The sequence below is a fragment of the Cervus canadensis genome, chromosome 28 (assembly GCF_019320065.1).
Source record: "Cervus canadensis isolate Bull #8, Minnesota chromosome 28, ASM1932006v1, whole genome shotgun sequence".
NCBI classification, from domain to species: domain Eukaryota; kingdom Metazoa; phylum Chordata; class Mammalia; order Artiodactyla; family Cervidae; genus Cervus; species Cervus canadensis.
Genome location: NC_057413.1, coordinates 1,599,791 through 1,614,954, shown reverse-complemented (window position 1 = coordinate 1,614,954; position 15,164 = coordinate 1,599,791). Strand labels below are relative to the sequence as shown.

Sequence of the window (15,164 nt, the reverse complement as noted above, 5' to 3'; positions counted from 1 at the left end):
GAGTGTGGACGGCAAGCACTGGAACAGGCCTCTGACCACAGACCCTCCAATGCAGACGCAGTGGTTCGGGGCCGGACGTCTCCCGTCTCGGTCCACAGCCCTCCCCTCTTCTGCTGGTTTCTGGAGGGCTCAGGTTCGGGGGTCTCTGAGGCCTGCTCCCCCTCCCTGTGGCTGCTGTAGCCCCTGCTTCGCTCTGTTCTCAGGGGGAGGCCACTGTGCAGAGGAGACAGGGAAGGCCTGCTCATCCTTCCAGGCCCGGAGCAGACAGTGCTCTCCCCGAGGGCCTGGACGGGGCGGGCGGAGGGCGGGCCCAGAGAGCAGGCAGCCAGTGCTCCCTGCCTGCATGACCACCGAGCGCCCGCCTCCGATGGTGGCTGCAGCTCCGAGAAGGCGCGGGACACGAGACCACACGGGCACACACACACACACACAGGCGGTCTCCATCAGCCCTTTATTTGTGGATCTTCGCCAAGGTCACTGGGGTTTCAGCTCTTCCAGACATCGGGGAGAGCGGTGAGGAACACCGAGGCACCTCCAGCACCCCATCATGGCGAGCAGAAGCGGCCGCAGAACAGGATGGCCCCTGTCTTGCCGTGCTGGATGAAGAAGAGGAAGGGCCGGTCGGCATGGAACCGGTATACGACCCTCAGGCATTTCAGCATGATCCTGGCCTCTGTGGTGGCCGCGGCCTCCGTGCCCTCCTCGGTGACCTCCACGAAGGACTTGTGCACGACCTTGGACAGGTGCAGGCCTCGCCGGGACGACATCCCGGTGAAGTCGGCGCAGGACGCATCGAACGCATCGGTCATGCCCAGGTCTCTGAGGACGCCCTCCATGTCGTAATTCTCCTCCAGTGTGAACCGGGGCAGGAACACCTCCACCTCCTTCTCGGCCAGCACGTCCGGCTTCGTCCAGGCAATGAATTTCTCATAGGTCAGGGCTTTCTCCACCTGGAGGAGAAGGTAGAAGATCTCAGGGTCTGCAGCAGCGCTGCCCCGGGCACGGCCCTGTGACCCACACTCTGCGCCCTGCGGGCCCGGGGCGGCCTGCCGGCTGCACACGATTTCCCGGAGCCCAGTGACCGGCAGGGATCCTGACGAGACCCCGGGCCCCGGGGCCGAGGATGCCCGGTTACCGTGTTCAAGTCGGTGTTTTCACTGGGCAGCAGGATGACCATGTTCAGCTCTTGGCCGACATAGGGAAGCACCAGAATCTGGGTGCTTATCTCTCCAATGTAGGTCGTTTTAAAGGTGGACTTCGTGAACATCATTTGCACAGGTTTCTCCACGTCCTATAAAGGAAATGGATAAACCTTAAGTGGAAAGGAGACCCCTGGACACTCTGGACGACTCATCAGAGCCGGCCACCTGGGCACACACACTCTGTCTTGTCTTCCAGACCCACCCCAGCTCCACGTCGTCAGCTATCTGCTCGGCTCCAGCTCCCGCCCCCGGGTTGCCAGCGCTCAGGCCTCAGGCTTCTCTTCTCCTGCTGACCCAGGAGGGCTCCGCACGGACATTCCCAGCAGGACCTCTCCCCGGCTCCTGCCTACCTGACATCTGCATCTGGATGCAAAGGAGCCTCCGTGTCGGCTTCCACACTGGCGGCTCGGTTCCCCCCACACCTGCTCCATCTATATTTCCCATCTCTGCTCATGGCGACACCACTCCTCCCCAGTCAACCCTGGAGTGTCCTGGGCCCCTGTCCCTCCCACCCCACAGCTGACCCATGAACAAACCATGTTGGCTCTATGTTAAAGACATTAGGGCTTCCCTGGTGGCTCGGGGGTAAATAATCCGCCTTCCAATGCAGGAGACACAGGCTCCATCCCTGGTCTGGGAAGACCCCGCAGCCCTGGGGCTTCTAAGTCCTCAGGCCACAGCTACTGAGCCTGGGCTGAGAGCCCGGGACCGCAGCTCCTGAGGTCACGGGCCTGGAGCCCGAGCTCGGCCCCAAGAGAAGCGCCAGTGGAAGGAGCCCCAGCACGGAGCCCAGAGGGCCTCCGCCACGGCAGCTGCAGGAGAGGCTGCGGCCAGGAGAGCCGGCACGGCCGAGAATAAACACATGCGATTAATGAACATACAATACAGTCTGACTTGTGCTTCCTACCCCGCCACGCTCAGCCCAGCCTGGGTCATCAGGAAAACTTCCAAGTAACCTCCCTGGTCCTGCACCTGGGCCCAAGGGGCTCTGGGAGATCAGCCACTGTGAGAGGCCCCAGGCTCTGCGAGAGCTCAGAGGAGGGACACAGGAACCAGAACCCGGGCTGGGGAGACCGCTAGGAGGCTTCTGGACGGCCCTGTAGAGAAAGGCGTCTGTGCTGGTAGCTCCTCACGGGATGGGGACGGATGGTAGGATACAGGCCATGGAGCTTCAAAGCCACGGTCTCGAGATTGACCTGGATCTTGGGAATTCTAGGAGGCCCAGAGACCTGCGAGCTGCCCTGGGGGATGTGTGATACAAGACGGAACACCCGTGGCATGGACCGCCCCTGAGGATACAGCAGATGAGGAGCAGGGAGAGAGGAAGCCAGGGTTTGCCCGGATCCACATCTCGGACACGACGGCCACAAGAGGCACAGGTTCCTTGAGGTCAGCCTGCTTGCACGCTCCGTAAAGCAAGGGGACCCCAGGGACCATTTCCAGGAACCTCCTTCCTTATTGTGAAACATTCTTGTTCACCTCGCTGACATGGAATGGCCTTTCCACGGTGTGCTCCTTGTTAAACGGTTTAGCCCAGTTTCCTTTGAAGTAGATGGCATTCACGAGAACCAGACGAGTCATGGGGTCAACTGAATTTGCAGCGAGCAAGTCTCTAATTTTACCTGCAAAGCAGAATTAAAGAGCCAGTAAGCTAGCAGGGTTCCCTGGGGGAGGTGCTGGGCACAGTATTTACTGGCCCGTCCCCTGGAGGAGTCAGGCACTGACCAGAGGGCTCACTGTCCCCCAGACAACCATGGACAGCGAGTCATCTGCTCACTCGCTAGGCTGTGTCCAACTCTCTGTGACCCCATGGACTGCAGCCCACCAGGCTCCTGCGTCCATCAGATTCCCCGGGGAAGTAAGTATACTGGAGCAGGTTGCCATTTCCTTCTCCAGGGATCTTTCTGACCCAGGGATCCAACCTGCCTCTCCTGCATTGTCAGGTGGATTCTTTACCATCGGACCCACCAGGGAAACCCGTACAGGCAGCCTGGCCCCTAAAGCAAAATCAGCGACCAAAACCTTAAAATCTCTACTCACAAAGATACATTGAGTTGCATAAAACACATACAATGAAGAAATAAGGGCAGGATAATTCACAGTGACAAAAAAGGAATCTTCGGTCTACAACGTGAGGGGACTGTCCTGAAGGGGAGAGGTCGAAGCCAGCGTGGCGAGCACGAGAACGAAGAACCGCAGGTGGACCGGGGCTTGACCGAGTGTCCTGCAGTGATGCTCAGCGACCCGCAGAGCGTGAGCTCCGCTGGACAGGCAGGGGGGTGGAGCCCGCATCCAGAGTTTCCCTTCCGCCCTTTGTGAGAAGGCAGACTATATGAACATTACTGCACCAGCAAAAAATCAAAGTGTGTTTGCTCTAGAAAAGGTGCACCAAATACTGATGAGGAGGGGGGAAAGCTAGAGAAATTGATTCCTGATTACATTTCAGGAGTGCATTTTGAAAGTTACAGTTATTCATAGAAAAAATCCATTCCTGTTGACATTTGCTGGTCTTGGGAAAGATCTGATGGGTAATAAGACTGATTCAAATACTATGCAAACAGAAGTACTGACATGTCCTCACCATCTGTCTTTTCGGCTACCCAGGTGTTTATGTGCTTCCTGGACTCCTCCGTAGCGCTGACAAAGTCCAGCTCTTCCATCTCTGCTTGGTAGAATATGCGGCAGGCATCTCTGAAAGACTAGGAGAGAAGGAGTGACAGAATCACATGGCTACAGAAACAGACCACGCCAACAGCTCACTTCTTCACGGCGCCAAACCTCAACACTGATCATTGGAAGGTTTCTTCAGGAATATACAAACGATGTGAGGAATTAACCTTCAATCCGGTGTCTCAGTTTTCAGCTACATCGAATAAATGACAGTAAAATCACAGGCTTCCCAGGTGGCACAGTGGTAAAGAATCTGCCTGCCAATGTTGGAGATGTGGGTTTGGTCACTGCGTGAGGAAGATTCCCTGGAGAAGGAAATGGCAACCCGCTCCAGTATTCTTGCCTGGACAATCCCATGGACAGAGGAGCCTGGTGGGCTACAGTCCATGGGGTGCAAAGAGTCAGACACAACTTAGCCACTAAACAGCAACACAACCACTGAGGAGAGGCCCTGTGGCAACTGCCAGCAGCACAAGTTCCGGGCTTCACTCCCGGGTGACCCTGGCAAGGTTGCTGCGTCTCTCTGGCTTCCGTGCCCCCTGGAAGCAAGGACGCAGCAGTAGCTGCGTCTCAGAGGTGGCAGGCTGCGTCTCAAAGATGGCAGTCTCTCAGTCTAAGGCATAGTCAGGAAGCAGAGTGGTCACCTACAAGTCCATACCTCATCATACCCTTGGTGATTTCAACAGCTTTTAAACACAGCTGAAAACAAGTGACTGCTTCTTAAATTAGTGTTTAGTAGTAGTGACCAGTAAAAAAGCAAACTAAAGGAATATCTAATTATACATTGCGATTGGTATTGGATTGTTGGAATCCTCGATCACTGTGAAATAACTGAGAAATATTTATAATCTTTTGATTTTACATTCCATATCATAATAACGTTTTAAATATCAATGCTTTTCTTCAAATATCCATCAGAAAAGGAAGGAAGATACGGAAAATTTGCCAATTTTTTGTGTTTATTGGAAATTTTGCTTTCTATGTATCTAACTCTCATACAAAGATGACAATAACAGGAGAAGGAAATGGTAACCCACTCCAGTATTCTCGCCTGGAAAAGTCCACAGACAGAGGAGCCTGGCGGGCTGCGTCCACGGGGTTACATGCCTGAGCATGCATACATGAGGGTGGAGGGAGACGGGTTGGTAGCAATAAACTGGTAGAACTAAAAAAAAAAAAGTGACACCAAACTAGCATGTAGCTAAGACTGATAAAAACAAGTAAACCAGGTTGTAAAATAAACGCACACCGTGCTGCAAATCTTTACGGATGTTTGACCTCATGCTGACGACATGCACTTTACACCACCTGTTTTAAAACAGTTAATTTAGATCTGAAAGAAATGTGAAAATTAATGAAAAAAAATCACATAACAGAACAAGATCACTATCCTAAACGTACAAAAAACTCATTTAAGAAAAAAAAAAGACATAAAGCACAAAAGTAAAATTACACAAAGGACATATAAATAGGCAATTTTCAGAAAAGATACAAACGCTTGATCGACATGAAAAGCTGCTCAGTCTCATGAACAATCAGAATGTTAAAGGCTCAGCACCCACAGTGCTGAGCAGAGGGTGGACGTGCGCACCTGCTACCCTTCCTGAGGACAACGGGAAGGGCTGCAGCCGTCGGGGCGGGAATGATGCAGAATTCACTGAGATCTGAGAGCCTCCCTCTGTCCCTTCCTTCCAAAGTCCGTCTGGAGTAGCAGGCACGCACAGGACAGATCCACACACACACGGTCCCTGCTGGCTCGGCCCGGGCTGGCCCCACCCCACGCCCACCCGGGGGGCTGGCGGCTGCATCTCAGTACAGCCACCCTGAGGACGCTGCCCTCCACCGTGGGAAAGGGTGAGGCGGACACACGCTGTTGCTGAGGCTGAAGCTCCCACACTGTGGCCGCCTGATGCCAAGAGCCGACTCATTGGAAAAGACCCTGATGCTGGGAAAGATGAAGGCAAAAGGAGAAGGGGAAGACAGAGGATGAGATGGTTGGGTGGCATCACCAACTCAATGGACATGAGTCTGAGCAAACTCTGGGACACAGTAGAGGACAGAGGAGCCTGGCCTGCTGCAGTCCACGGGGTCAGAAAGAGTCGGACACGGCTCAGCGACTGAATGGCAACAGACACACATGTCGTGAGATGGAAAGACTTTCTCTATGCACAGGGGACAAGCCCTTATACTGGGCGTGGGAGGCCAGGGCGTGAAGAGAGTTTGGGAGGACTCTGGCTTTGTCTGCATTTTTATTGAATAAGGACACACTCAAAGATTACTGAGCTGTTTACTAAAAAATTTTTTAAATCATGAAAGCAGTGTAATTAAATAGAACCAGAGTAAAAAAGACAAACACTGTAAAAAAAATTCTGCATAGGAAAAAATAATCAAAATATTTACATGTATAAAAAAATTGAACAAGTCTCACAATGCACAAAAATCTTCTAACATGTGAAAAACAACATCAGAAATATTCTTTTTGATCACTTCTTTGTTTGGGCCAACTCATCTGCAACTGTGGTATGATCCGTGTTAGTTCTCTGACATTCATCTCATCGAAGCTTCACGAACATGTGAACAATGTTGTCACACATGAACAATGCCTCCTCTTACAGGCAATGACCGATCGGTTCCAGGAAGCGTGAGGTCATGACTGGAGTCCCACTCCCCGCCCACCGTGTGGGTCTGAGCCCATAGGGCCTCAGCTGCACCACAAGGCCCAGCTCCCGCCTCCACCCGACCTCGGTCTCTATCTGCTTCGGGAGAACGGGAGTATGACTTACCGAGAGGAAATCGAAAGTCTTCTCTCCAAAGAGCCTGTTGGCGGTTCTGAGCAAGTACTGGGTGCCGGTCCTGTTAACTTCGCTGAGAAGGTTCTGAAAACCCTGGTGGACATCTTCACCTCCGCCACTGCTCGTGCTTAGAGAAAGGGTCTGATCAAAAACACATAAAAACCCACAACTGCAGTACGCCCTGACTACAGGAAATGAACACCAAACTGAAGTCAGCCTAGGAACCGTACTGATCCTCACCACAGCTTAAAGCAAGACTCACCCAAATAAAGGCAGAATGCCTCTGGGAGCCCCCCAGCCTGCCTCCCGTGGGGGTCAGACAGTGACGGCGGGCACAGAAGTGCCCCTCGGTGAACCCAGTGCCCTGAGCTTGCGGTCTGCCTGCAGACAGGGCCGGCGGACAGGCCTCCCGTCTCTGCACAAACAGGCCACGGCTTCGGGTCTGGACTGGGTCGGGACAGGCTCTGACCAGCGGGACACAGGAGAAGTGCCTCTTTCAGGCCCGGGCCTTCATAAAGGCCTGGCAACTCCACGTTCGCTGTTTTGCCCCTTTGCCAGGGTGCAGAGATGCCCAGCCATCCTGCTGGGTCCTCGTGACAATGCGGGAGAGCGGTCACACAGAGGAGAGCTCCTCGCGAGATTGGGGCCGCTCCTGGATTACAGGAGCCCAGCGGGAACTGTGTGGCCAGGACGCAGAGTCTCAGGCCCGGACCAGGTCATTCCCGGTCGTCGGCGGTTTGACGGGAGTCACAGAGAAGGTCCAGACAACCAATCCGCCCGATTCCGCCGTAACTCGAAACTAAGCCTGGCACGTGCTTTGCACCCAGCTAACGGCCAAGGTCATAGGTCCGGGGGACGCCACTGCTTGAGGAGAGGAGCTTGGGCAGGAGCCCTGGAGAGACGCCCGTCCAGGGCGGGAAGGCCGGCCCTCCCCCCGGAATCAGAACCTGCACAGGAGGTGCCCAGAGAGGGCGGCCCCTTCAGAGCCTGGGAAGCGGGAGGGGAGTCAGTGACGAGCACCAGAGGGGACTGCTCCCTTTTCAGGCAGAACTTAAAGGGAACACGTGCGTCTCCCAGGTGGCGCAGTGGTAAATGATCCACCTGCTGGTGCAGGAGACTCAAGACTTGCGGGTTCGATCCCTGGGCCGGGAAGATCCCCTGGAGGAGGACATGGCAACCCACACCCGTGTTCTCTCTGGAGAATCCCATGGACAAGGCGCCTGGAGGGCTAGAGTCCACGGGTCTCAAAGCGCCAGACACGACTGCACGGGAGCTCCCCCGTATTTGCGTCCTAACACTTGCTGGGTAGAGAGTGCAAATGCTTCTCACTCCCAGCCTCTTCAGATGGCAGAGGACCCTGAAAGTGATGGCCTTAGGGCAGAGGTCAAACTCAAGGTCTAGGCTCAAGGAGGGGGATCAGGGCTCTTAAACCTGGAGACCCTCTGGACCCCCGGCCCTGGGAGGGGTAAGGGCACCCCCATGAGGGAGGGCTGTGACCCCCACGGGGACAGAGGTCAGCACCCCGCCGCCACTGTGGCCCAGGAGCTGACGTCCACACCCCGTGCAGCCCACTCGGGGCTGGCTCTGGGTGTCTCGGCAGGACGGGCCTCGGCCAGCAGGGCCTTGGGCAGCGGGTCCAAGCAGAGGCTCGATGAACGCTTGCTCATTCAAGCCTGTCCTGCTGGAATCGGGTGCTGCGCAGTCAGGAGCCCCAGGCCACCAGCCAGAGAGACACTGGACGGCAGGCCCAGGGATGGGGCAGATGGGGAGCGAGGCTTGTCTGTCGAGCAAGGCCTCTGGGATTCGGATCGCGGACACCGGCTCACTAGCCAAAGAAACAGCATCTGTCGCCACCCAGAACCGGCTTCCCGAACTTACCTGGGACATCTGGGCTGCGGTGTTGCCCCTGGCCCCCATGAGGACCATGGCCAGGGCAGAGGAGATGCTTAGGGGTGAGATAAACACATTTTTCGAGTTGTCTTCACCCAGCTTTTTCAGAAGGGTCAAGGCAAAGGTGCCGTTTGCTTCTGACAGCGCATCCATGGTGGCGAGTCTGAAAGGATGGATTTAAAACCAGTGTCACGTAAATTCAGGCCACAGGTCGACCGCGTCTCATCTGTTCTGTTGTGAGCACCAATGCTCTGCTTTGATGAGCAAACAGGTACACGCACAAAACTCGGTGTCCTCGGGGTTTCCCCTGCTGACCCAGGCCCAGGCCCTGTCACCCGATCGGGACAAGGGCCTTGGGACGCGCCCAGGTCCACCTGCAGGGCCCGGCCTCGGAGGTCACAGCCCCGTCACGGAGGGCGTCTGGTCCAGAACAGGACACTGTGGCGTTGGGCGGGGGTGCATGAGCGTTCAGGGCCTTTCTGTGTGTGGTGGGAAGGGATGAGAGCTGAGAGACCCCAGCTCTTCACCAGAAAGCCGCGTCCGTGATAGACACCGTCCTGGGAAAAGAGAGCAGGTGAGCCCGAGGAAAGGGCCCCAAGTCGCAGGGCCTGCAGGCTGGCAGCCCCCCTCCAGGCCCTCCCTGCATGAGGACGGGGAGGCACCAGGTAATCTGTGCTCCTGATGGGGTGCAGGGCAGCTCACCCCACAACACTCCACTGTAGCACAGTGATTGCTCTGAATTAAGGAGACTTGAGAAACAGCTGTTGCAAAAAGCATCTCTGCCCTTCTTCTGTTCCCCCTGAAAGCTGAAAATAAATCTCCATGTGCAAATACCCTCCCTGGACCAGGAGGTAGAGAGACATCTTTACGGCCGAAGACGGGAACGCAAGGCTGAAAAGGCTGTTCAAGACACCAGCAAACCCTGTCACTTCACGAACTTGCTACCCAGGGAAAACCCCCTTGATTTGTCAAATCTTCACGCACACAAAGCCGCCTGCCTTGTCCCTTCTTGAGTCTTGTATCTTTGAGGTTCATATACTCACAAAATTCAGTGGGGTTGGTTTTCTGCTATTGATTTGTCTTAGGTCAATTGAATTACTAGACCAGCCAGGAATAAAGTAGAGGAGAGGAAACTCTCCCCCCACACACATTCTCTTCCATGTTTAAATCCAATTTGTTGGTTAGTAGCTAAATCGTTTCCAACTCTTTTGTGATTCCATGAACTACAGCCTTCTGGCCCCCCGTCTATGGATTTTCCAGGCAAGAATACTGGAGTGGGTTGCCATTCCTTCTCCAGGTAGTCTTTCCGACCCAGAGCTTGAACCCGAGGCCCCTGCATTGCAGAAGGATTATTTCCACTGAGCCGCCAGGGCAGGCCTTAACTTCCAACACCTTAACACTAATACAGGTAAAGCAGACGTTTACTCGTCTTCAAAGGCCACGCGAGGCCGGTAATAGTTCTTTTTCTCCACTGACAACAGTTCCCGATGGTCATTAAAGGTGAGAGCATGCCCACTCCCTCTAAAATCACTAAAGTGAACAGGAAGGAAAGAAGCAGTGAGGCCCAGAGTTTTATTCAGGATACTCTGACGGCAGAAAATACATCAATCGTGAGATAGGTGAACAGTCCAGCTGATACAGGCTGCAAAATCAAACAGGAAGCGATGCTTCGTGCACCCCCCGGGGCACTGAGACAGAACACCAGAGGCAGGACCTCAGGAGGGTCCCAGCACCCAGGGCTGGTGTGAATTGCTCTGATAGTTCAGGACTTGCAGACTCAACTCAGGAACAATGCAAAGGAAAGTTATCAGAAACAACACAAAGTGAGCATGATTAGCAAACTATCAGATGGTGAGCTGCAGAGCAGCCACAATCAAGGAAGCAGTCTTAAAACTGGGAAAAGAATGGGTGAAATGGGCTCCAGAAGAGCTGATTTAAAAAGCAGCTTAGTTGTGCTGGGCTCCCCGCAGCAGAGTGAGAGCTGATCACCAGGTCATGACTCTGCAGTCCACCCTTCATCATATGGCAGCGCCCCCTCTCCCCAAAAAAGACACACACAGAGATGGGTGGAGAGCAAACTGAAGACATCCTTTTTAAAACAGAACCTTTAAAAGTTCGAGAGCATTCATTTCCCATACTGACAAAGTAAGATAGGAATTTCTTCTCACACTGTGCAAATGATGCTGTGAAGCGGTACCCCGGTATTTCCAGTGTAATTTAGAATTGCTGGTTAGTCACCAAGTCATGTCCCATTCTTTTATGACGCTGTGGGCTATAGCCTGCCAGGCTCCTCTGTCCATGGGATTCTCCAGGGAAAATATTGCAGTGGGTTGCCATGTCCTCCTAGGGGCCTGACCCAGGGTTCAAACCCATGTCTTTTATATCTGCTGCATGGCAGGCGGGTTCTTTACCACTAGCGCCACTAGGGAAGCCCCCGTGGTGGATTAAAGGTGCCTTAATTCCCCATAAATCTGGTTTCCTGGAGCCGTGGCTCCTGTGTTGTCCCCGCTTGGTGTGTGTGTGTGTGTGTGTGTGTGTATGTATGTGTATATGTGTGTGTATGCGTGTATGTGTGTGTGTAGTGTATGTATATGTTTGTGTGTATGTTTGTGTGTGTATGGTTATGGGTGTGTATGTGTGTACATGCGTATGTGTGTGTAGTGTTATATGTTTGTGTGTATGTGTGTGTGTATGTCTGTGTGTGTATATGGGTGTGTATGTTTATGGGTGTGTGTATGTTTATGGGTGTGTGTGTGTGTATGTGTGTGTGTGTGTGTGTGTGCACGTACATGTGTGCGTGTATGTTTATGGGTGTGTGTGTCTGTGTATATGTGTGTGTTTGTGTATATGTGTATGTGTGTGTATGTATGTATGTGTACATGTGTGTGTGTGTATGTGTGTGTGTATGTGTGTATGCATGTGTGTATGCGTGTATGTGTGTATATGTGTGTGTGTAGTGTATGTATATGTTTGTGTGTATGTGTATGTTTGTGTGTGTATGGTTATGGGTGTGTATGTGTGTATATGCGTATGTGTGTGTAGTGTTATATGTTTGTGTGTATGTGTGTGTGTATGTCTGTGTGTGTATATGGGTGTGTATGTTTATGGGTGTGTGTGTATGTGTGTGTATGTTTATGGGTGTGTGTGCGTGTATGTGTGTGTGTGTGTATGGGTGTGTGTGTGTGCACGTACATGTGTGCGTGTATGTTTATGGGTGTGTGTGTCTGTGTATATGTGTGTGTTTGTGTATATGTGTATGTGTGTGTATGTATGTATGTGTACATGTGTGTATGTGTATGTGTGTGTATGTGTATGTGTGTGTATGTGTGTGTGTATGTGTGTGTAGTGTGTGTATATGTTTGTGTGTGTGTGTGTTTATGGGTGTGTGCGTATGTGTGTGTATGTTTATGGGTGTCTGCATATGTGTGTGTGTGTATATGTTTATGGGTGTGTGTGTATGTATATATGTATGTGTGTATGTGCACGTACATGTGTGTATGTATGTGTGTATGTGTGTATGTTTATGGGTGTGTGTGTGTGTGTGTGTGTGTATGTGTGTGAGAGATCTAATGTGTCATCGGGATGGTTCCTTCTACTCTATAGGTTTACTGAGGGGATTACATCGACTGACACCTGGCCCACAGTCGGTGTTCAATAAATGGTGAACAGCACTGTACACAGTTCTCCTTCTTCTGATGTCCAGGTCTCGTCTCAGGTCCAGAAAGCTTGGTGGTATAAGGTGTGTGGCCTTCCCGGGGGTCTGACGACAAGCCCTTTGTGTGGTGTAGCCTGCTCTTCGTGCAAACAGAAAAGAACAGGGGTTCCATTTACTCTCATTTCCTTCTTGCTACTGGCTGGAGTTATCAGGCCAGAAGCGGAGTTGTAATACAACACTCTGGACTGGAATTGGCCTCATGTGGTTCTAAATACTTAGTTTACATGGCCAAGTAGGACTAAAACCGTGACCTTTCTCTGGGGTGGTATAATGCGGAGGGTGCAGTTAGTTACCAGTTGTGGGGAGTCCTGGACACGCACACCCCAGAACACTGATAACCACAGCCCTTCCTGTTCACAGGGACCTCAATCCAAGGGTTACTTTGCACACGCCCTGTCCGCCGCGGTCCTACAAGCACACCAGCAGGCAAGCACACAGCGTGGCAGGTACCTTTGGTCCAGAAGCCAAGGTGCCAGCAGGACCCGGCCTCCCCCAGCAGCTCATTAGTCCTGGCAGCACGTGAAGGTTCATTTCCCATACTCTTTTTTTCTCTCCCTCAAACTAGAGCTTTATGGGGGGGGGTGGTGTGAGGAGAGAAGGGAAGAAAGTAACTCAAGTGCCAACTTATCTAGTACCCAGGTGCGACTAAAGTTTCTCCCAGGCCCTCTTGCCCTGATGATGCCTACTCTCGGAATATTTCGCCTGCAGCGTGTCTAAAGAAAGCAAAAACACCCTTAACAATCTCTGAAATGGTCCTCACGATTATCCTCTTAGGCCTGAGGGACCCTGAGCGCAGTCCGCGCGGTGGGCGGGAGACCGCTGGGCGCCGGGTCCGCCTGGGCACTATGGCCGGCTCCTGTCCGGCCTCCTCCCCTCTCACCGCCGGCCCCCTGGGACCCCAACGCCCGGCGCTCTCTCTCGAGTCGCCTGGGCACGCAGGCCGGCTCCTGTCCGGCCTCCACCCCGGTCCCCCGGGTCCCCAACGCCCGGCGGTCGCCGAGGGTCACCTGGGCGCGCAGGGCCCGGGGAGGCTGGGCGCCGCCCCCATGCGGGTCCTCTGGTCCCCCGTCCCGGCCGGCGGAGCCGCCACACTCACCGCGTCTTCACTTACGCCGCGGGCGCCTGATCCGAAAGGAAACCCAGCCCGGCGCGCGTCCCCGCCCGTCGCCCGTCGCCCGCCTCCCGCCTCCCGCCTAGCGAGCTGGCCGGTCTCGCGGCCCCAGCCTCCCCACACGTACCGAGCGCGGTCGGAGCGGGTTGGGCGGAGACGGAGGCGCCGGGCCCAAATACCGCGGCTACAGGAGAGGAGCGGGAGGGGCCGGGCTGGATCGGGCCGGACGGGGCCGGACCGGAGGGCGGGGCCTAGCGGGAGGGGCGGGGCGGGCCGAGCTGGACTGAAGGGCGGGGCCGCCTGAAGGGGAGGTGCCAATCCGGAGGGGCGAGGCCGAGCCGGAGGGGCATGCGGAGGGGCCGAGCAGGAGGGGCGTCCCCAGGGGGACGTTTAGTGGCTGGTCTGCGGTCTGGCCCTGGGTGAGCTGCTGTGTCTGTCAAAACTGACTTCTGTTAAGTGACCCGGACATGGGTTGCGACGTGCTTCCTAAATGTATTTTTGCCAATATATTATTTCCAACATTTGAAAGAAGGATTATTTTCAAAAATAAAGCACAGCGTATGAAAACGCTGACTTGTAACAATCCCAAGTTCACAAATGACGTAAGCTGCGTTTGGAACCCAGGATCAGGCTCCTTGTTGATGGTTCCAAATCACTGGCTGGAAATTCAGAATGCTTGGTCCATGCCTAACAGGCTCTGTTTACTTGTACTTTCCACGGAGTGCTGAGTCCCTTGAAATGGAAAGAGAACAAACCAGCCCCCTGTCTGGGGACAAGTGGGCAAAGAAAACGTCCTTTTGTTTCTGAGTGAGGATCAGACGTTCTGTCAGGGTTAGCAGCAGGGGCCAACTGGGTGGGGTCACGAAGACAAACTTTGTTGACATCATTTCTACATTTGAAGCGAATTCTCTAAACATGAGACACCAATCATTTCGCTGCAAGTTTTACTTTCGTTTCAGGTTTGAAGGACTCATTAAGAAAAGAAACCACTTGCTATACACGATAATTTCAATATTTAATAGAGGATCATCTGGTTTGATTTCAATGTGCGGTTATTAAAAGAAGAGAAATAGAAACAACAGAGAGAATTAATAGTGTATCCATCACCAAACTGGGCTCACAGCCTACATCCAGATTCGAACAGTCCTGTGTATGCGTGGTAAGTCATTTCCGTGCTGTCCGAGTCTTTGCAATCGTGTCAGGCTCCTCTGTCCATGGGATTCTTCAAGCAAGAACACTGGAGTGGGTTTCCATGCCCTTCAGGGGATCTTCCCAACCCAGGGATTGAACCTGCATCTCTTACATCTCCTGCATTGGCAGGTGGGCACTTTAGCACTAGTGCCTCCTGGGAAGCCCTGAACAGCGCTGGGAAGTCCCGAATGACAGCTCTCTGGGGTCCCAGCTGGGAAAAGGTCCCTGGCTGTGCATCCACCCCATGGGTGAGACTTCAAGTTGCAGTTTTCGGGGTTTCTGCTTATAATCGAAAGCCACAAAGTGATATCATCAGTTTGCACACAAAAATACAGCTCTGGTTTAACTTTTGCAATGCAATTCTTTAGAAGCCGGGGGCTGGCCAGGGGATGGCTAAGGCCATCAAGCAAGGAAGGGTGCCGGGAGCCAGCACACGAGATCCTACCCATGACAATGTCATGAGGGAGAAAACCTGACGGGCAAGGTGGATCAGGTTTTCAAGGATTCCAGAAAGGCTAGCTCATGAGATCCCACCCATGACAAGGTCATGGGGAGAAAGCCTGACGGGCAAGGCGGATCAGGTTTTCAGGGAT

General features: G+C 53.6%; 1 protein-coding gene across 3 annotated transcripts; it reads right to left on the bottom strand.

The window, feature by feature from the left end:
* Nucleotides 1–437: 437 nt before the first annotated feature.
* LOC122429575 (serpin B6-like) lies at nucleotides 438–13,654 on the bottom strand. Of its 3 annotated transcripts, none has more exons than XM_043450016.1 (7): nucleotides 13,508–13,654; nucleotides 8,543–8,717; nucleotides 6,656–6,805; nucleotides 3,784–3,901; nucleotides 2,682–2,824; nucleotides 1,136–1,291; nucleotides 438–950 (listed from the first exon to the last, which is right to left on the bottom strand). In XM_043450016.1, exons 2-7 carry the CDS (start codon nucleotides 8,705–8,707, stop codon nucleotides 546–548), a joined length of 1,137 nt encoding a protein of 378 aa, XP_043305951.1. In that variant the 5' UTR covers nucleotides 8,708–8,717; nucleotides 13,508–13,654; the 3' UTR covers nucleotides 438–545. The 3 variants fall into 3 exon arrangements, with proteins under 3 accessions (XP_043305951.1, XP_043305952.1, XP_043305950.1); XM_043450017.1 differs by having other exon boundaries at nucleotides 13,366–13,516; XM_043450015.1 differs by lacking the exon at nucleotides 13,508–13,654 and adding an exon at nucleotides 13,277–13,427.
* Between the last annotated feature and the right edge of the window lie 1,510 nt (nucleotides 13,655–15,164).